General features: G+C 33.8%; 1 protein-coding gene across 6 annotated transcripts in view; it reads right to left on the reverse strand.

Annotated features, from left to right (window-relative positions):
- The window catches only part of LOC148598313 (uncharacterized), a 102,645-nt gene extending 80,476 nt beyond the window's left edge, over positions 1–22,169 (reverse strand). For all 6 annotated transcript variants that reach the window (XM_088561203.1, XM_088561202.1, XM_088561201.1 and 3 more), the window contains exons 1-2: positions 19,019–22,169; positions 13,216–13,287 (exon numbers count right to left, since the gene is read on the reverse strand). In XM_088561203.1, coding sequence (XP_088417329.1) covers positions 13,216–13,287; positions 19,019–22,036 — 3,090 coding nt within the window. In that variant the 5' untranslated portion in view covers positions 22,037–22,169. The remainder of the gene's footprint in view (positions 1–13,215; positions 13,288–19,018) is intronic.
- Between the last annotated feature and the right edge of the window lie 889 nt (positions 22,170–23,058).

Consider the following 23,058-nt stretch of genomic DNA (forward strand, 5'->3'; position numbering starts at 1 on the left):
CTTCAAACTTGCTATATGCAAATCAATTTGAAGTTATAAAGTATTCGAATATAGTTGTCTATATTCCAAATAGAACTTCAATTAAGACCATCTTAAAGTATTTTACTTATATCTATCACTGTAAATATTTATTCAATCAGCATAGCATATTGTATGCGGTAGAGGCAACCAAATGGTTTGCAATATATCCATGGTATAAAATATAGGGTCAAAAGCGATAAATAGAGAAGTTTGGGTGTTTGGGTTACAACAGGGCTTGTATGTCTCGACACGCGACCATGTGAAACCATGATACATTACCCTCCTCTTTTTTTCTCCCCCCCCTCATTTTCCCTCAAATGCAATTAGAGTGAGCCTCTACGTGAAGTAAATTTGTGATTTTCATGTAAAAGGGAACTTTCTATATTTGTCCAGGTGGTAATAAAGACATGGGAGATGTCGATTGGACAATAATGTCGTAGATATATCACGCATTTGATAGTACTTTTCAATAACACTAAGGAATTGTCATAGACCCTCAGTCTTTTTGTTTAACATTTTTACCGTTAACAAGAGTGTTCCTCAAGAGCGGGAGTACTAAAGCAATAAGAACAAGTAAGGTATTTTCTGTGATGTGTGCATGCTATCAAAATTTAGTTATATCTATTTCGTCGGCCGACTCGACGGGATACAATATCACATGTACGATGTGTTATTAAAAAAATATGACTTTGTCTAATTATGAACTTCTATCTTAAATTGATAGTTGCCGTTCTTCAAATACATCTTCATTGAAAGAAGTTATGCAATAAAAGAAGACATCCCTTATCTTCAAAAACACTTTGAAGTAATTTTTCCTCCAAACTGATGAATTAATTGATGAACAATGACAGCTAACAACTTTTGAAAGTTTCAGATTTCGAACACCTGAGAAAGAATGTGAGAAGATTTATGTTGCAAGTTAAATATTTTTTGGCTGATTGTCTAGTTTGATCAATTGGCGTATGTTTTTATTTTGAATCGAGGTTAAGGTCAAGAACTACACATTGAGGAAGTCATTATAGATCCCGAGGTGCACTAGAATGCACTGTCTCACTTCCGGTTTGAGTGGCAACAGAAACCGCTTATAATTCTTACACAATGATGTAATTGAAGTTACATAAGAATATGCGTTTTGTTCATATTTTAATCATCACTTTATTAAACGCTCTATGATTTAAAGCATTGATGACTTTCATGCCATGGATTTTATTAGTTAACTGTATAATATACAAGTATTTGTAGTTTTATTACAGGTTTTTGATTTCAGTTTTATGAAGCTACTGAATGGTTTAATGGGCGTTTTACATTCCAATAGTTTATTACATTAATGAATGTAACAAAGTATTTTAAAGAGTATAACAGAAACTTGTTTGCCTTAGAAGAGGGGAGAAATAGGGAAGGGAGGGCACAAAATTCGAAGTTTGAAAATCGATAAAACTTTGTGTCACATGTTATGCATTGACGTATATATTTTTAGAGTTATTCCCCCTTTTCTGTAGATGCTGCCGTCTTGGGTATCTAGAAACGTTAACAGTTACTATACTCAATTGAGTAAGTCTTGGTGACTTAAACAAACACAATATTCAATCTTAAACTTGTCCACAAATACCTTGAATATTAACCTAATATATCTTTGCGCGATATTCTACCGTTGCCAAACTTAAATGAGTGGATTTTTTTTTTGGTACTGTTTTCTTTTGTTTTGTTGTTTGTTGTTTGTTTCTGTTTTATTTGTTTTGTTTTTTGTTTGTTAGGTTTAATTGCTTGTTTTAATTTTTTGTTAGTACTTTTTTTTATTCAAATATTTTTTTTTCTTTTGATAGTTATTTTTTGCTTGTTTGTAATTTTTTTATTGGTTTGGTTACTTGTTTTTAATTTTGTTTGTTTGTTTGTTTTTGTTTTTCTTTGTCAAATGTGTGTTTGTTTGTTTGTTTGTTTGTTTGTTTGTTTGTTTTTGTTCGTTTTTTTGTTTGTTTTCTCTTGTTTTTTTGTTTTTTTTTTTTGTTTTTTGGTTTTTTTTGTTGTTTTTTTTCTATTTATTATTTTATTTTCATTATTCTTTAAAAGTTATTCAAAAACTTAAATTCATTTGGTCAATGCAGACTTTATAGACCAAAAATTTACAAAACAGCTTTCATTCACGTTGCATTTCAAAGGCGGATCCAGGGGAACCGGAACAAGCTGATCCTGGGACTTGAACACAAATTTTAAAACATGTGATAATTAAAAACGGATTTTTCATCAATTCCTTTTAATGAATGTGTACGTGTGTACGTAGATCGTCTTTGTTTCCTGTTTTTATGTTCAGGTCGTGTATTGGGATTTATTTTAAATTGTCTCATTATTGACGCTTCGATGTGATTCATGAAATTACAAACTATATGAACCAAAAATTTCATATTTATACTTCAAAGTTAACGTTATTATATAACACCACTTAATATGTATAATCCACACCATAAGTACAATATATTTGTATAACGTGAATATTGATTAAAAATTCAAAATTTAACCAGAACGATGAGAAGAGCGATAACTCTGTTAGAGTAAAATGCAATCGGAACCGATACACTTAAAAATAAAGGAGAATTTCTTCTTGAAAAACTTGCCAAAATTGTAGTGCTACGCATATCAGAGTAGTTCCATCAACCAGATGGTGCTATAAAAATAGTTAAATATCACTAGAATTAAAGAACAATAACTCTACAAGAATTTCGGCGCAAAGTGAGGAGCTAAAAAGTAATGGTGAACAAAATCAATCAGTTTAACTATAGGAGAGTTCACCAATCTCATTGTGATGTCATTTTTCACTAAATTGCATATCCTTAAGTGTCAATTTGGTTGGCACTTAAACAAGTAAACCTACAATTAACAATTTCATAAAAACATACCCAATTTTCTTAACTTCATAACTTTGTTACTTTGTATCCAATTTTGGTTCTGTAAAACGTTTAATTTGGATAAAATAATTTATATTTTGTATGCGAATTTGTAACTTTTTTCATGAAAAATAAATTTGTAGTGATATTTATATTAAACCTCTATTTTCATACAAAATTGTTATTACAATTTCATGCTATATAATGTTGTTACTGGATATTTATTAAAACATTACAAGGATAAAAAAAGACTTTTATTGTAGATAATTTTCAATTATCTTAAGAGAGGAAAATGTTATGATGATTCAAAATTGGCGCCCCATGCCACTTCATGGGTTTCTTTTGTTTGTATGTTTTTTTTTTAATTTGTGTTTTGTTTTGGTTTGATTTATTTATGTTTTTTATGTTGTGTTTAGTTTTGTTTTGAATTTATGTTTTGTTGTGTAAATTAGTTATTTTACTTGTTTATATATCTGTTTCTACTTTTAAGGTTTATAAACAAATACTTATATATAGGATAATATCAAAGCTATACTGTACTAAAAGCTGATTTTGCCAGGAGCATTTCAAAGGAAAGCAAGACAACTCTACGAAATCATTGCCGAATTTCATTGAGTAAGATAAATTGTTGTTATCGCTCTTTTGCCTATAGGCTAGTGTTGTAGGTCTGAGTATCGTATTTTTTAGGATTTTTTATATATGTAAATTGATTCCATAGAACTTTCACTTATGTAGAAATGACTTGTGAAAAAATAATTTCCCGCAAAAAAAAGTAGGGCGAGTGCACGAAGATCGGACGGAAAAGTTGTCTTGAACTACATTAAAGTAGCAATTTTCTCTACTTTCACTTGTACTCATCAAACCAACCTTTTCTGTGGAATATTTGTATGTTATAATGTTAGATTTTCTTAACAAAAAGTTTGTCATCTCGTAGTGTTATGATGCAAAAAGAAAATGCACTATATTTTTATACCTCCATGTTTTGACGGATAAACCAACACCCGCTCAGGGATATGCAATGCGATGGGCATCGTCCTTTTGCGCCAATTGGATAAAAAAAATCGTAGTTAAATTGCGCCAATTTTTTTTTTCGTCTCCGATATTATGAATAAATTGAGTTAACACGAACAGTTCATCTCGGTCTTGGTGAAACCAAAATAGGTAACCAGTTATCTGGAATTAAACCCTCACATTCTGGTATCCCATCATTACTGGATGATAATGAATTGATTACAAATGACCTGGACAAGGCAAATCTATATAACAACTTCTATGCCCTACAATCAGTTCTAGATACAACAGATGCTGAACCACCCCCCACCCCCGCCCCCTCGTACCAGTTCTGAAGAACAACTCTGTGAAGTTGTTCATAATGACAGTGAGGTAGAAAATGTGCTAAAAATCTTGGATACAAGTAAAGCATTCGGTCCTGATCTGATAAACCCCCGCTTGTTAATAGAAGCAGTTTCTGTGTTAAAGTTTCCATCATGCAAACTTTTTAAATTGTCACTTTCAACTTCTGTCTTCCCAACTGAATGAAAAAAGCACATGTAACGCCAATTTTTAAGCATAATAACCCCTGTGAAGTGAAAAATTATAGACCAATTTCATTATTATGCATTCTTACTAAATGCTTTGAAAGATGTGTCTATAAACACGTCCATAATTTTCTATTGGAAAGCAAGATAATCACTCCAAGTCAGTCTGGGTTTACAATGGGTGATTCAGCTGTAAATCAATTAATAAGTTTTTCGAATGATATTGGTCGAGCTCTTGATAGTGGTCAAGACATAAGAGTCGTATTTAGTGATATTAGTAAAGCATTCGCCCGAGTTTGGCATGCTGGACTCTTATTTAAAGTGGAAAAATACGGAATTACGGGACCGCTGCTACATTGGTTTAAAAATTGTTTGTCGGGGAGGGTTCAAAGGGTTGCTTTGTATGGAAGTAACTCAGATTAGAGACCAATTAAAGCTGGTGTTCCGCAAGGCTCCATTCTGGGACCTTTATTGTTTATACTATTTATCAACGATATAGTATTTGACATTGGTGCGTCGATCAAGCTCTTCGCAGATGACACTAGTATATACGTCATTGTAGAAACTCCTGAAAATGCTGCGGGAATCTTGAACTGTGATCTAGAAAAGATACGCCGTCGGTCTTGTCAGTGGCTAGTAAAATTTAATCCACAAAAAAACTGAATCATTGATTGTCTCACGTAAGTCAGTAAAGCCATTACACCCACCTTTGATGATGAATGGCCAAAAAGGGATGGAAGTTGAATCCCATAAACATCTTAGTATATTTTTTTTCAAATAATGGTTCTTGGCATGACCACAATGACTATATAGTTAAAAAGACTTTTAGTATGATTAATATTTTACGAAAGATGCGTTTCATTCTTGACAGAATCACCTTAGAGAAAATGTATTTTTCATTTATTCGGCCAATTTTAGAATATGGTTATGTTATTTGGGACAATTCGACAATGTCCTTAGTAAACAAGCTAGAAAATGTTCAGATAGAAGCTATCCGAATTGTGACGGGAGGGACCAAATTAACATCTATCAAGGAACTGTATAAGGAAACGGAATGGGAAAAACTTTCGGACAGAAGGGAAAAACATAGACTCATATTATTCTATAAGATTATCAACAAGGTATTTGCAATCGTTAATTCCAAACTCGGCTGATTCCTTGCATGGACATTATACTAGACAATCACAAAATATTTTAGAAATTCGCACGAGAACTAACTTCTATTCTGAATACTTTCTGCCATCAACAATTAAACTGTGGAAAAAACTTCCTCAAAATACCATGAGTTCTAGTTCCACTAACATTTTTAATAATAAGATTAAGGAACATTTGATAAAATGTCCGAATATTTACTTTATTGGAACACGACTAGGGCAAATATTACATGCCAGACTGCGAATGAACAGTGCTTCACTAAACAAACATCTGTTCAGTTGTAACCTTGTTCATTCCCCTAATTGCACCTGTGGTCATGTCGAATCAACTTCCCATTTTTTGCTCTTTTGTCCCAAATATACTTTATTACGAAATGAAATCATATTTTCTATGGCACTTGATGTACCTATTACTATAAATGTATTGTTGTATGGCTCAAATATTCTAAATGCTGAACAAAATGTAGAAGTTTTTCTTAAAGTTCAGAAGTTTATTATCAAAAGTAAAAGATTTAAAAATGCATGACTTCCATGTACTGCATCTCTACACTAATTTTGTAATTCCATTTTTTGTATTTCTATTCGTTTATCTTATTTACAAGTCAATTGTGAAAATCATTCCACATGCATCTTATTTATAAGAATATTCTTGTAAGTTTACTCTTAAGGACACGGAATTTTGTTTAAGCTATCCAGCTTCTTTCCGAATCCTACCATGATTTTGTGTGTAAATGTGTATACTGTATTTGCTTGTGTTTATATTTGAATACATATGTTTAAACTGGGAGATTTTTTTAAAATAGGGAACAATATACAATAACCACACCACGCATCTAATTTAGCACTAAAACAATATCAAACTACGAAAATCCAAAAGCAAACTAGCGCAAAGGGCCTCCTTTATGGCGCAAAAAAAAACGCCCAATGCGATACCGGTACCTGTAAAATTATGTCAAAATAGTATAAAGGAAATTTCAATGCAGCAAATGACACAGTTGTCCCCTGACATTGAAGTTTTAAGGACAATGTCCCAAATATTAATTTTGTAAAAAGTCTTCTGATTGGTAAGATAACTTTTGGTAACCCAAATCATTTTGTAATGTGTAATTCACATCGATTGGTCAACTGTGAAATTCAAATAATCCGGAAATGAAAATCAAAGTACTCAGTGCTAAATCAATTTATACCGATTGCCTATATTTGTTAATATCAAAGGAGTGTGAAGTTCAGTTAAATGGAAATTCAAACAAAAGCCTATTGTTGTTAATTGTTATTGCTGAACTTTTTCTGTTTAAATCACCGTACTGATAACGAATGATATTTAACTTATCTAAAAACAAATACACCAAAATTTACGAAAATACACCACTAGCTAGTGCTATATTTTCCAGTGTCTACATTTCCATGTCAAAATGATATTGAAATGAAGTTTGTGTTATTAGTTTGTTTTAATCGAGTAGCCTATCCCAAGTCAGGAATTTCTGGCCTCTGTATGTATTGTTTCGTTTTCACTTTCAGTTTACTTTTATGATGCTGGGGACAACTATTTCGTTGTACCAGTGTATAATGTTTTATTTGGGGCCAGCTGCAGCCTCCCCAGAGGTGTAAGAGTTTCTTTGTCATTCATGGAAGATCCTGGGTGGCCTTGAGCTAACACTATTCTTTCCAGTGGGATTGTTGTCTCTTTGACGTATTCAGCATACCCATTCTTGTTATATTATGGTTAATTTGTGCTATTTTTGTGCTTTGTCTTGCATCGCGGTCTAGTCTTGAATATCCTTATCCTCGTTTTTACTTTGGTCTCTACTCAGCCAAATGTGCCTCATATGATAATCATATGGTGCTCACTTCATATAATAATAATATGATTATCATATCACGCTCGTTTCATATGATTATTATATGTTGAAAACTATATGATTATCATATGTATCACATGTTTCTGTGTGTAGTTTTACAACAAACCAAGACAACGTAGAACGACATGTAAAAGGTTCCCGGTGTCAATCTTATATTCTATGTACAACTAATTAAAAGTATAGCATTTACAATTGTATGAACTTACTCTTTTAGAGTAACTCTATCCAACCGACCTACTTTTAATGGAGGCGGAGCAGCTTTTTGCTCGATTATTCGTTGATGCTGAAGTGATGAAGTTATTTGTTGAATAAAAGAATATGTGTGTATGTATGCGACCACTTAAATCTAAAATCCAAAATGAACGCACGTTGAGGAAGTTGAAACTTTATTTTTCCCATTTCGAACAAAGTTAATAGTGATTTTTATGCATGTGTATTTGTTTGCTTTGGTTGTCCAAGTGTTCACTTGTTTGTTTGTTAGTTTTTGTTTACTTTTGTTGGTTGAACTCAATCTTTTTGAATTCCATTTTTAATGGGGTTGTGTGAGAAGAGTAATGTAATTCCACAAATGTGGGTATATACATTCATAATTTATAATTAAAGATAATGAACATTCTTTCAAACGAAAGTTGTGAACTTGTGATATACTCTTTGCAAGGTGGTTGCTTTATCAACGGAAGATCAAAATCCTAATAAAATAAAACCATAAACCCATTGGAACAGGTGATACAATCATTATTATGAATCTCGATACATTTTATCTGATCAAATTCCAATGTAGTACAAAACCATCTGCTTCTGTTTTTATTGTTTCCATGGCAACAAGACTAGATAATCAAGGTATTCTGTGTTTTTTGTACGCTGGTTAATTGGCCACGGTTTGGCGTTGACATGAATTTTTACCTGCACGTGTGGTTTTACAATCAAGCGCGTGCTTTGCCAAGAATACAAGAACTTATCAAAGTGAGTGAATTGGTGTTATTGTAGGGGAGATCTCTATCTGGAAAAATAGAGAGTTTGTTTATCTTACTACAAAGTGTCTGAGCGCTATGAAAATATATGCATGCTTTGTCTGTGGTTTTCATTCATAAAAGAGTGTATGAAAACAACAATTCATGTTTGTGTCTTTTGCGATACATTTTCTTATGTGTTTTCCGGGTTTTTCTTTGTATTTCTGGTGAGTAAGAAAGCTTGCATTAAAAGATACCTTATATCCCATGCCTACCTACTTTATATTTACAAGTTATAACAAGACTAAAGAAACCAGAAAATCTGTCGATGTGACACAGATGTCCCGTTTGCACCATCCATTTAAAAATTATAAAACTGGAAAACGATTTTTTAATTCATAATTTTGTTTAGGTGTGTGTTTAATTTATGGTAATGTTCCCACAGTAAATATATGACTGTGTCTAAGGTATTATGGAAAAACGGTCGGAAGGAGCGTTGGACGGGCGGACAAAATAATACCGGACTCAGTGGTCAGTGTGGCCAAATTTAAAAGGTATATAAAACAAAAACCATTAATGGTAAGCCCCCTTTAGTCGGATTTAATAATCTGTTAATTCGCCATTTGTTAAAAAAGCTTCCACCGACAATGCGAAAAAAAAATGCCCTTTTTCCTTAACTGCCCAAATTCCTAAGTAGTTGATACATAACGAGAGACTAAGAACGTATGCCAATATCATAAGTACATAAGTTAATACAATTAGAATCAATGTTGAGAACAATGTCCAACAAATAAATAAATTGGACGTTCTTGCTATTAATCATCGTTTGTGTTTCTAATGCACTTTTTGTGTCTTAGACAAGAAGTTGTTTGATCGCGTGAACAATTAGAAAAAATGCTGGTTCAGTTATAATTTTCAGGTTGTGCAAATTTATGAACGGATTGCAATTTAATTTTTATTACGCCTGACACCACCATTTTTCGCAGTTTCTAGGGAGACATAAGATACATTAGGATAATACTGATAAATTATTAATATCAATACAATTCAAGCATCTTAGTTATATACAAAGACAATATCAGAACAAAAATAAGATATTGTTGAGGCAGCTCGCGTTTTTTGCCGCTGTAATATTAATATCATGATACAACTTAGCAGGCTTACATACCCCACGTTCCACATTGAAGTGGATGGAAATTTCTATAAATTGATAATCTACATTCACCAAACAAGGGGGGGTTCAAAAGGGTATAACTCCTACATAATTGAAGGGATCAAACTATTCTCTTACTACATACCAAGTTTCGTGAAATTCGGTTCAGTAATTTGCTGCGATAGCTAGGATGCTTCTACCATGTACTTTAATTAACTAAGTTGAAAAAGGCATACCATCAACGAAATTGGAGGGATCAAAATGTTCTGCTAATATGCATAACTGCATATTGTTTCCTATTTCATTTCGTGAAATTCTATATGTAGATTTTGAGGTATGGAGTTGACAAAAAGAAGACAGACAGGCTGTCAGATTGACTGATGGACACTTCAAAAGCCTTTGACCCTCGGCAACTTCGTTGTGTGGGGTATAATAACGACTCTACAATTTTCCTGTTTACAGAAAACCATCACCTGGTCAAACACAATGATGTCAGGTACTTAGTACTTACATTTTTACTTGACAAATTTTTCGGTTTTTGTTGTGAGCAATTTTTCAACAGCTAAGTTAGTTGAAATTCGACCAATATGTCTTCGTATGCAATAATTTGATATATATAAAAGTAAAAAGTATATAGGTAATAACTTTATGGATCGATATTGTTTTTCTTTGCTCTGAGTCGTTTCTTTGCAGTTTGTTTTTTTGGGTTTTTGTTTTTGTTTTTTTGTTTTTTTCGGGGTTTTTTGTTTTGTTTTGTTTTGTTTTGTTTTTTGGTGTAAATGTCTTGTATGAATTTTAAAAATAACAAGGTTATATGTCAGAGATTGTGAAGCATAACTATATACGTTTCCTTTATTTAGTGCAAGAGTCTCAAAAAATGAAGGACTGTATGTACGTGTTCTATTCAAGAACCGCTTAGTGGTCTCGCGATAACGTGTTCGCCTACAGTGCGGGAGGTTATGGATTCGATACCAAGCAGAATCAGTACTTTAAAATTGGAAGTCACTCTTTCACCACCAAGCACATGGTATTTATGGAGTGATGACTGCTTGATTTAAAGTCAGGATAATGTGCCCCAGTGGGTGGCATACCTATACCTGCAGGCTGTTATTTTTGTGAGCTAGCACTTTTGAGATCCGACTCAGCGTATCGATCTAGTAAAAAGCAGAGTTTGTTCGATTGGTCAAACTTTCTCGTCCTGAAATGCATGAAATATCAGCCGTAGGAAGTTAAACCACAATCAATCAATCAATCTGTTATATACTACATGATGAGCTTCACTGCAAGATCCACGTGAGTTACCTCAACCAAATATTGTATATCCAAATACCTGTTTAAACTGACCTGCCCATTAATATGCATATAACCTGGAACTGTTATCAATTCCGCTGTTAATCATCTAGTATTTATCATATGCTTGTTACAAGCTTTGCAAAATTTCTAGTATAAAAACAGTTTGTAACAAAAGAATTCGAAACATCAGACGTCTTAGATCTAAAATTGGAGCCAGAACATAAAGTTTCGGAAACCAGTTTAACCAAATGATTATCTTATCCGCTGAGACCAGTATACTAGTATATGCATCTCCCTAGGCAGGCATAATGTCTATAATCTGTACTTAATCTTATTCCAGAGGTTGTTCATTTAGACAGTTTCTACGACACAAACCGTCTTGGAAATACAATATTCAAAAAATGCAATATATTTTTGTGATAAAGTTTGTTCTGACGAAGTTGATCTATATGTCCCCTTTTGAAGAAAATGTCCGTATACTGGCAAATCTGAACACATTGATTGTTTTGTCTAAATATTTTTTAGAGATAAACTGATATAACATACACAGAGCGGATCCAAAGATCTTGGAAAGGAGTGTCCTAGAGAAGTGCTAGAAAAGGGAAGGGAGCCAGGCTATTATTTGCCCATTTTCGCCCAAATTTTGCACAAAATTAACAAAATAGTCGAACCCAAGAATCCCCTTCAGGGTCCGTCAATGATGTACCAAAAATTAAATGATTAATAAGCATTTTGACGGGAGTGCCAAAATATTGAAACGATAGTGTCTCACTTATTCTATAATAATCGTAATGTGGTGACAGAGACAATATACGTATTAGTATTTCCCCAACTCAACTTACTGGGTCCGTCCGTTCGGATTTGGCGGAGATTTAGCAAAGCCATGCATCACAAGAGAGCAACTCAGAAAGGCGGGAAACCCAAGCATGCACACATCGTTCCGAGCAAAAACCATAGCAAGCAAAATACGCCTTTAAAGGAGAGAAAAATCAAGTCTTAGCAAAAAACATTTTATTAAAAAAAAGATCTGAACACGATTTTGAGCATCACATAAAAGACGCGCAAGAAATCCATGCTTTGCTGTTAGTTGCAATACGTTTATGCCATTTTACTATTTAACAAAACTTTGTTTTAAATAAAATGAGAAAAAAATAAGTGAAACGAGTTTACATTCCAAAAATAGAATTTGAATGTTTTGATATGTGAAAGATTATAGGAAATGCTGTATGGGAATCGAAAGTTTGTTTTTAATCGTCGGAACGATTTGGCATCCTGCTGGCTTCCGGCTTCTTTGAAGCGCCCTCTGTGACGATGTCTGGTGAGCACGTGATATCACAATACCTCCAGGATGATGGTCAATTATCGAAATGTCAGAACTGAAAAAGAGGACACGCTCATTTTATGGTAGAAAACTATCAATGAGCCAAATGTTCCACCGAACAAGATGGGGAAGAACCATTTTTTGCAACGCTATAAGCCACCAATACACTTTGAATGGTCATCCGGTGGGTCATTTGTCCCCAACCAAATATACCGGACTTCAAAAAAGAAATGAAAACTAGTAAACAATCTAATCTTTAAGTTATTTTCCAATAAAAGCTGTAATTTCTAACCATTGTAAAATGTCGCTACTATCGAACGACACGAACAAAAAGGTGGCAGGTAGTGCGAAATGATGCTAGTGGTGGATCGAGATATTTAGAATAGAGGGTCGTTAAAAGAATTTATATAAAGGGCTGTCAAGGTTATTATTTGATCATTTTGGCAACATTTTGCTGAAATATATGAACTTTTAGAACAAATGAGAGGTTACAATCCCAACCCTATAAAACCACCACTGATGCAATAAAATGATAGATTTTCCTTTAAATTTATAGTAATATGAGGCAGGTGTAATCTGTAAGAGAATAGTTGAATATATTGATATTTTTAAAAGTATGAATGCCTTTTACAATAAGGATTTATTTTCTTCATGAAAAATAACATTTTTTAAACCTTAAGACGTCATCTTTAAACATTTAATGTTGTTAAAGATATGAAACTAAAAATATCTTGCCTTGAATTCCTCTTGGTATAACAGGTTAACTTCCTGTCGGACTGAAATCAGACTGTCAATGCTTCTAAGGTCAAAGGTTAAATTTGCAATTTTTACCATTATAAGGACCGTCCTCTATAAATTTGCTAGAAAGAGGGGATCACAGATTGTTTTTCGCACGTCAGATAAAGACGGTGTACTAAGTCGTGGCCTTAGCTAATTTTTAACCATGAACAGAATCTTAGGAATTTGCTTGGCTTTAAAGTGACTGGAGAGTTGACGCACACAAATTCCATTTTGAATAATACGCACGAGAAGTTTATATTTACTTACCCGACGTGCTTTGGAGTCATCTTGTGACACAGGTGTACCGGGGGCTGTTTTAGTCTTCTTCAATTCTGTCACCTAAAACACCACAAATTAAACAAAATTTAAAACTTAATAACGATATATAAATATATCTAAATAGATATATACAACCTTCTATTTATCTATTTTCCCTGTATTTTGTCGTACTCCAATGGGGTTAGAACGCCCTCTAGTTTCTATTCTTTGTCAGAGACAAACTTGTATACGTCATTAAGGTATATTAAATACTTCTCAATCTAAGAATCAGGCATAATGTGTATAAAGTTTGGCACGCGAAGGGGAAAAATGCAGAGATTTTATTGCATTAACCAAGTATTTATACCCAATAACCTCCAGGAAAAATGGCGGGAAAATAAGCAGTAAAAAAAATATCTACGTCACAGATGCTTCAGGATAAATTCAAATAACTTTTCAGTTTTTTCTAGGTGTATTGAATATATTTGAAAAAAAAGACCAAACTGAGAAATATGATGTGCCACCCATTGCCTGATTCTTACACAGAATAGTACTTAAATAGTCTGCGTTATCCTTCTTTGGCAAAATCTTTAAGAGACTGTTCATTTAGAAACTAGGCAGTCTCTTTGATATCTATGGCGCATGGAAAATTTTATCCCACAGAATTTTTTGTTCCAATTAAATATTTATCACATATATATGTTAAATAGTACAAATTGTTTTTCAACGGACAATGGATGGCTCAGGAAATGGTTTCCCTCAGAAAGCAACCAGATTTTGCACAAAATGAAAGAGTTATTTTCCTTTTTCAATGAATTTCAATGCTTTAAATGTAATATATTTCTCTTTAACCATTACAGTAAATCAAAAACCAACATTCAACTTTGAGAAAGGATGCGTTAGCGATATGAAATAGATGATCTTTTTTTAAACAAAATTTGTCATGTGCAATCCACTGCCTGGTTTTTGCGTGGACGCCCTCTTAATCGTTTCCATAAAATATAAATTGCAGTCCCCTGTACTAACTTCCACCCTCAGATTAATAAAACACCTGAACAAGGGATTTCATAAAATCTGTAAGTTGCAGTCCCCTGTACTAATTTCCACCCTCTGATTAATAAAACACTCGAACCAGGGATTTCATAAAATCTACTGCAGTCCCCTGCTTTGGAGGGTTCTTCCCCTGAACTAACTTCCAAACTGTGATTAATAAAACACATGAACAAAAGAAACATGGTGCATATTTTCAAAATAAATTTAGTTGTAGTCCCCTGCACTGGAGTGCCCGTCATGAAAACAAAACCCGGGAAACAAAAAATAGTTCTATCAACCAATATCGGACAAGCGATGTTGCAGTCACCTGTACTAACTTCCGTCCTCTATCATAGTGCATATTTGCAGGTCCATGCATTTGAGTGAACCTCATGTAAACAAATATCATTCTATCAACCAATATTGGACAAGTGACGGACCACACAAATGTTAATATCTTTAACACTATATATTACAGTCCCTCAGTATTACGTTACACTCCGATGTCAATAAAACACCCCTTCGTTTCTATTCTGAGCCAGTGACAGACATTATCAATGTTTGCACCAAAACATAAATATTATGGGGATTAATATGTAACGCATTAATCACGTAATGATAACATATGGAATCCATGAATTTGTCTGTTCTATCACCTCTAATTATACGCTTCGGCTTTGTTATTCTGCTCAGCCTGCCAAATGTCCCATTGTGTTCGGTTATAATATATATACATGTTCGTTGTGTACTTGTATGTGAGCAGATGCCGGTACATTTGGAGATGCACTAAGACTTTATGAAATATAGAAGTCAGCCTTAAACATGAAATATACATCTTGCGATTGATCTTAAGGTGAAATTTGTGATCGAATACATTAAATGTGATCGATCCTCAATATGAAGTTCGTTTTACATGAAACCACAGGAGATAAATATCTCGTTTTCAATACATCTTGTGATCGATGTTAAACATGAAATACATTTTTTGATCGAAAACACATCTTGCATCTTGCGTTCGATCTAATAAATGATTCCTTACACGTTTTCTCAGATGCAAGTAAAAATAGCTGAAATAGTTTTTTTGAAGGAGTAATCAAGGGAACCAAGGTTATAGCGGTAATCAAAAGAATGTAATCCAGGGACGAAGACCAGACATGGAAAACAGTCATTCACAACAAAGAATATAAAGTAACTAAAATCATACATACAAAGTAACAAAAGTAAATGAGCAACTCGGACTCCACTAAAAACTGGGAGGGAAGGGAATTTCCTAAATGGGGAGGTCCGATCAAATGAAAAAATAAAAAAGGAGTTCCAGTCTATTTTCTGTCGAAGCGTTGCACAGATTCACAAAAATATTCCAATAAATGGGTTCAACTCCTCAAACCCTTCAAATAATTGGGGTTCAACTCTCAAAACCCTCCCCTGAATCTGTCATTAATCACCATGACAGAAAAGTTATTTAGGAAAATAATGCAATATCAACGAATTGTTGCAATAAAATAACCGGGCATTTCTATTGAAAAATTATACTTGGTATTCCGACAAAAGAATATTTCAGCATATAAAAAAAATGTATCCATCACATTCTTGCGACTAATCCAAAGGGACGGATCCAGAAATTTAAAGGTGTGCGATTTAGAAACTTAAAAGAATAGGATTCCATAAAATAATTTGCTCCTTTTTCCAAATTTTGCACACTGTCACGGCTCATCTATCAACCTATTCTAAAATATGTCAGATTATCAATTTTGGGTTGCCTCCTTTGACTTGAAAATTATTTTAAAACACATTGCAAGTTCTAATTGCCAAGAATACCTCTAAACCGCTCTTAAAAACCTACTGATACACAGTTGATATCGATATTAAATGCATCATATGCAATACACCGCACGTGCACTGCATAGAAAACACGTGCATATTCAAATGAAATTGCACGTGTAGGGCTGTCAACAAATGTGCGCATGTTGCATTCCACGGTATTATTTACAGATGTATTGCATTAGAAGGTATAAAACAAATAATCAAAGTATCAAATCGAACGAATTCCTGGCCTCTATAAGTCTTTATAGTTCACCAGCTCGAACATACCATGACAATGAATTCATGGAGATATTTTTTTTTCAATGCGAGGAAGGGTTTCTTATGGTTTTGGGATATCTTCCCTATTAAGTATTGAAAATTGTACTAAATCATGTTTTCCGGTAATATAATAGTTCTTCACATATAATACATTCCTACATGACAACAAAGTATCATTATACCCCTTCCTCTAATGCCAAGGCTTTATTTTGACAATTGCTCTAATGAACCCGTTAAATTTCTAAACCACGTGTTTACAGGCCGTTTAAAATATCCTGGATTGGCAACAAAGGACAGGTTAAATAGGCTCTGAGTTATCACTGGAAAGTCAGAATCAAATGTAAAAGAACATATCCTGGTTAAAAAAAACATATACCCCAACCATTTAAAGTGTATAAATATAAAGTGTACAATAGGCACTCTTTATGAAACCAAACCACTAAAAATTGATTTCCCCCTTCCCGTAAGCTCCGACCACACCTCCTCCCCACCCCACCCCACCCCCACCCCCATCCCCCCCCGGTCTAAAAAAATAGTCTTGTTTACTGATACCAGCAAGAAAAACAGGTAGGTTGGGAAATATTTGACTTTTCAAAAACATTTTACACTGGTTTAATGGGGAAACAATCTAGACTTTAACGGTGCTTGAGCCAAAATGGCTATGAAATGTTTTGGGTAGGCACACAGAAAGGGAAGTTAGCGTAGCAAGAAACATACATATTATCATTACTTAATTTTTTTTATTTATCTATCTATTTATTTTTTAAATTTAATTTTATTTATTTATTTATTTATTTATTTTTTGCCGTATAAAATCAAACTGTCGATGGTTGCTCCTTTTGACAGGGTTAATGACTGCGCCAGTCTCGTTTTACTTCGTTGTTCATGGTTTATACAACCAAACAAATATTTGATTTTTTTACCCCCTTCCCCCATTCCCATAATAAAATAAAATTTATGATGGTTGCTCCTTAATTTGACAGGTATCATGATTGCATCTACTTTACATCGTCGCTCATGTACCCACGGGGCACGTACCAAAGCGCAATTTTGGCATGTGGTAATGTATTTCTAATCTCGCGAGAGAATGCGATACTATATTCTCCAGACAACAGAGTGCTACAATCACAAGCATACACAGATCAGATTTAGAATGTAAATAAACACTGTAGAAAAAGTTATCTGTTCTATACAAGATAAATCCTTCTTAATGTGAGCATTTGTAGCCTCCCTGTTTGCACCTAATGGCCGTAAAAATACAAGTTGTTAATAGATGGGAGATATGTATAATTTACATGTGCGAAAGAAAAACTGTTTGTTTGGTTTGCAAACCACCATATACATCAACTTTGTTTAGGTCTGTTTTATACGTTTACAGGAGCAGGATCAAATCTAATTCAGACTTTTCCGTATGTACATTTAATTTCTTGACGGCTATACTTTTCGTGTCTCTAAAGCAAATTCCTCATTTTTTAACAAGTTGGGCTTAACGTACTATCCGATTTTGACCCATCAATGAACCTTTATTTCTTTTAAATTTGACCCTAGACCACATAACATCAAACCAGTGGCCCATGCACTATGCAGGTGAAAAGGAATGCAAATAATGGTTGATATAAGTTGTAAATGCTTAAATACCATCCTATATAAAAATAAGGGAGGTGATTCATGGTATAAGAGTAATCAAGGGAACCAAGGTTATAGTGGTAATCAAAAGAATGTAATCCAGGAACAAAGACCAGACATGGAAAACAGACATACACAATAAAGAATATAAAGAAACTAAACTCATACATACAAAGTAACAAAAGCAAATGAGCAACTCGGACTCCACTAAAAACTGGAAGCATGGACCAGGTGCACCGATATAAAAAATGATGCTTTTTCGATCTACATATGCTATACTTTACGTAACGATAGTCCTTCCGCATTGAGATCTGTATTTTTGAGAAAAAAAACTTATTTCGTGTCCCATTTTAATCAGACAAATCAAACCGAATCATGAAAGATAACTCTTGCAAAGTGCACCAACCAATAAACAACTACGACTCTGTATGTGGACTATAACTGTTTCAGAATAAGAAATAAAAGTAAATTCCGTGGGTTATCGACATGCACGAATCACCTCATGTCCAATTTTCACGAAGAAGTCTTTCTAATAATTCCAAACAGCCAAGCAAGTCCCATAGTAAAAAAACCTGGTACGTAAAATAATGCGGATTGTTTTTCCTTGCTTAAACTTAGAAACATCACGTAATACTTTATGGAGTAGGTCCAGAATAAATAGAAAGGTTTAATCACTTAAGCATCGGTTAAAAATGCACTGCCTATTTTCCTACCCTTCAATTTTATTCCCTATACAACCAGATAAAAATCTCTTCGTCATGCTATTTTAAGAACAATAATCAATGTTAAGAGTGTTTTCTAATTCTACCAAGAAAAAAAATCCACAAAAATGCTTTAGGTGTTTTCCTACCTGCCTGATTTTTACATTAACAAGTTCTTGTATATAATCATCTGTGTGCATATTCCATACCATTAAGAAACATATAGTAAAAGATTTAAGTAAAATAGAAGAGTGTTTATTTAAGGAGAACTAGAGAGAAAATGTATTTTTTATAAAAAAAAATTCATCAAAGACAAAATCAAAAACAAAAACAGAACAAATAGTTTCTAAAATGAAAATAAGAACACTCACCTGATCCCTGAGTTTATCCACTTCTAATTCCAGTCTAAACTGTTTCTTATCCGACTGTTCCAAAATTCTTGTGATCTGGGAATTTTCCTCTTCAAGTTTGCACTTTTTCTCTTCAAGAATGTCCAATTCATCATGCAGACGTACAGACACTTCTTTCGCTAACCTCAGCTCATCTTCAATATCTCGAACATGAGATCTAGTGTCTCCGTCTGAAATTTGATTTTGCAAAGCTGTGATTTTGTCCTCATAATTTTCTTTCTCTGCCTCAAGTTGTTCGTTCATACGTTCGTATTTTCGTAATTTGAAACTTAAAACCCTACAGTTCTTAGCATGCATTTCCATTTCTCGTTGGATTTCGCGGAATTCTTCTGCCTCCTGATCTCGAAAAGTATCATACATTTCTTCCATCTCATTTTTCAAGTCTAGAATTTCTTGCTTTAAATTTTCGTTGTCTTCTCTAAGTTCCTCCACGATGTTTTCACCCTCTTGCAACTTGTTTCGAAGGAGATTTAATTCCTCCATATGTGCGGCTTTGAGGTCTTCGGCTGTGCTGCTTTCACATTTTGCTTTCATGATTTTGATGTTTTCTATCAACTTCGCGTTTTCGGATTCGAGTTTTGTGCATTTTGTTTCAATCGATGTCAGGTTTTTCTGCAAGACTTTAATCGAGTTTTCCACGTCTTGTTTCTGTTTCACCAACCGTCCGGAATGTTTTTCATTCTCAACGAGCCCATTTTTTAGATTTTTGTTTTCTTCTTCAAGCTCTTGGCATTTTTCTTCCATTTGCTTTAACTGTTTTCTCAGCCTTTCAGTTTCACTATTGAATTTTTCGTTGAAAGCACTTTCCACTTCATTTTTGCCAAGAGAGCTATTTGATATAATGGTGGTTCCCTGGATCAAGCGTTTGTCCAACCCTGATCTATCTGTTGCAGACGATACTAACGAAGGTGTCGCCTGTTGAGATGTAACTGCTTTATTCCCAATTCCTTTACGACCTATGCTATTATATTTATCGTCATCAAAGTCATCATCGAGCAGAAATTTGGCAGCTTCTTTGATTTTGTTTATTGCATCTGTATTCAATTTGGAAGATGATCGGGACGGACCGTCGTCCTTGACCTCTATGTCAATGTCAGAGAAATCATCCTTTTTGTCTTTAGATGATTTGATATCTTTCTTATCAGATGTTTCTACTTGTTTGCTTGTTGTGACGTCAATTGGTGTTACAGGCGATTTTGCTGGCTTAATTTTGTCATCCTTAGGCTGAGATTTAACTTCCGGTGACTTAATACTAGATCCAAAACGAGACTGAGGTTTTACTTCCGGCGTTTTTATGTTATGAACATCCTGAGATTTTTTATCTTCTTCTGCTTTTATAGATGTATCAGATTTGCTTCTAGAATAACCTTTTTGTTCATTGTTTTTACCTGGAGAAATGGTAGTTGGTGTTTTTGATAATTTTTCGTACTTTGCCTTTCGCCAGTCGGAATGTCCACTTTCCTTATCAGTCTTATTTGCTTCCTCAGCTTTCTTTATATCTAACTTCAACTTTCCTTCTAACTTTTCATTCTTTTGATTGTCATTTTCAGATTTCAGTTTATCTTCATCAGGCGGTTTTGAATCTTTAGTCTCAGGTTTTTTAAGACCAACACCAAATGTTTTTGTCACTTTGGATTCCTCACTTTTATTACTTTTGTTTGAATCAAATTTTGATTTCGGGCCCCACAATTTTTTCTGTTCATTTCCCGTTTTGACGTCTTCCTTTTTGTCAGTTGATTTAGATTCGTCTTTTTTATCCATTTGTTTGGATTTTGTTTCGTCTGTTTTTGGCTTTGGTGACTCTAGTTCTTTTTGAGAGGACTTGTCTTTAATGTTTTTATTCCAAGGTTTGTCGTCTTTTATTTGCTTATTGTCTACTTTGTGTTTTTCCTCTTCTTTTGATAATTGTTTATCTTCAGGTTTAATTTTGTCAGAGTCTTTTTCAACAGTTTTATTTTCAGATTTAGGTTTCAACTTAGCTCCCCACAAATTGCCACTGTCTTTCGATTCGAATTTTCCACGTATAGAATCATTTTTCTTTTCATTTCCGGAACTAGGTTTTCCTGAATCTTTTTCATCCGTTTTATCAGTTACTTTAGCGTTTGTGTCACTTTTTTTGTCTTTGTCTTCACTCGAAGCACTAGCTTTTTCGCGTTCTTTTTCTTTTTCCTGCTTTTGGCGATTTTGTAAAGTAGAACCCCACATATCTTTCCATTTCATTTTAGAGTCTTTCGGTTCAGGAACTTTAAATTGCTTAACTCCTGGTTTCGTTTCCGGTTCTCGTTTTTCTTTATCGTTACTTGATTCTTTCTTTTCCTCATTTTGTGTTTTTGATTCAAATTTCGATTTTAATCCTGACGTTTTCGATTTATCTGCTTCTTGCTTCGATTTTTCATCTTGCTTCACAGAATCTGCTTTGCTTTCAGTTGCTTTAGAAGTTTCGAGTTTGGTATCAGATTTTGATTTGGTTCCCGAAGTCTTGATTTTATCTTCAGTTTTATCTTTTGAAGTGTTACTTTGATTGGAAGACTCAATTTTTCCTTTTATCTTATCAGACGCGGAAATTTTATCTGTTTCAGTTGTTTTTGATTTGTTATCAGTAGCAACACCATCAGACTTTTTATTAAATTTGTCAGCGATGGAGGTAGTCTTTTTGTCTTGTTTTGGAGGTTGTGATTTATCAGCCGAGCTTTGGTTCGATTTGTTTTTGTCGTCTTTGAGTAGCTTATCTTTTAAGAGTTTACTGTCAGTTTCCGTTTTCTCTTCGGCTTTATTTTTAGCATTCTTTTCATTTTCAATTTTATCGTGTACAGTTTCTTTCTCTGCGTCAGCAGTGTGTTCTTCAAGAGAGTGAAAACAGTTCTTACAATACTTTTTCCGCCATGCTTGAGGTTCAAAGTTTGAACAAACAGCACATATTACTTCTGGCTCTTTTGATCCTTCTCGGGAGTGAGATCGTGATAATTCTTCGGTACTCATGCTAATGGTCAATTGCTAGATCTAAAGCCACTCACCTCAACGATAAAATAATTAGGTATATTCCAAATTTATATCCCCGGTATTACCTTAGTCTAGAACAATATGGCGGATAATTAACACAAACTTTGCATGTGAATAACAAAAATAGAACTTCCATGGCACCGTGATTAGTCCTTTCAGTTACAGTCATAAAGAATTTTGAGTATCACGTCATCACTTTTTGCGTACTTGAGAATCCTTATTCGGCGCCCCACATGACGTTGCTTACCAACTATCTCGTTTCATGCACATCGTTTACAATTCTGAGGGGTTCACCACAGGTCAAAATTACTGGTAAATTCATCGATTGTGGAACAATTACGCAATTGTCTGGCAGTGCCGAGTCATGATATGTGTTAATAACTACTAATATTGTCAGTTTATGATAAATATACAGATAGACACACACACGTATACACGAAAATATTTTACCGCTTTGTCATAATACTTACACTAACTTCGTTAGTTATTGCTTCGGCATTTTCTTGGTCCTAATCCAAATTCAATCAAAGGCTAGCACCTTTGTAAAAGCAATTAAAACACTACAGAGTGCAGAATGAAGGCGTATAGCGGATAGTAACATGCATTATTTCATCGTTTACTACGATAATGTTTATAATAATCGCTAATTGCGGCTTTTAAATTTATTTCCTGTTTTATAAATCCGTTTTAACAGTTGTCAGTTAATGCGAGTACGTCAGCTCTTGATTTAAAATAGGGTTGTTCGTTCGTCCGTTTAAAGTCAAATTTTTATTTTGACATAATTAATTATCATTATGGCCTACTAATCAATTCATTTTAAACATAATAAGAACCTCTTTAATAGTTTACACAAGCATACATGTATCCTCTAAATACTGCTTTCGAAATTCGTAATTATAATGCTCAAATTGAGCGATGTTTTAGTATATGTTACTTAACACAGAATATGAGAAAAATACCGAGATAAGACAATTCAAATACAGCAGAATCCAAAGACATGA

Source organism: Perna viridis, chromosome 14, assembly GCF_037379345.1.
Source record: "Perna viridis isolate PV_CMFRI_1.1 ecotype Kerala chromosome 14, ASM3737934v1, whole genome shotgun sequence".
Classification (NCBI taxonomy): Eukaryota; Metazoa; Mollusca; class Bivalvia; order Mytilida; family Mytilidae; genus Perna; species Perna viridis.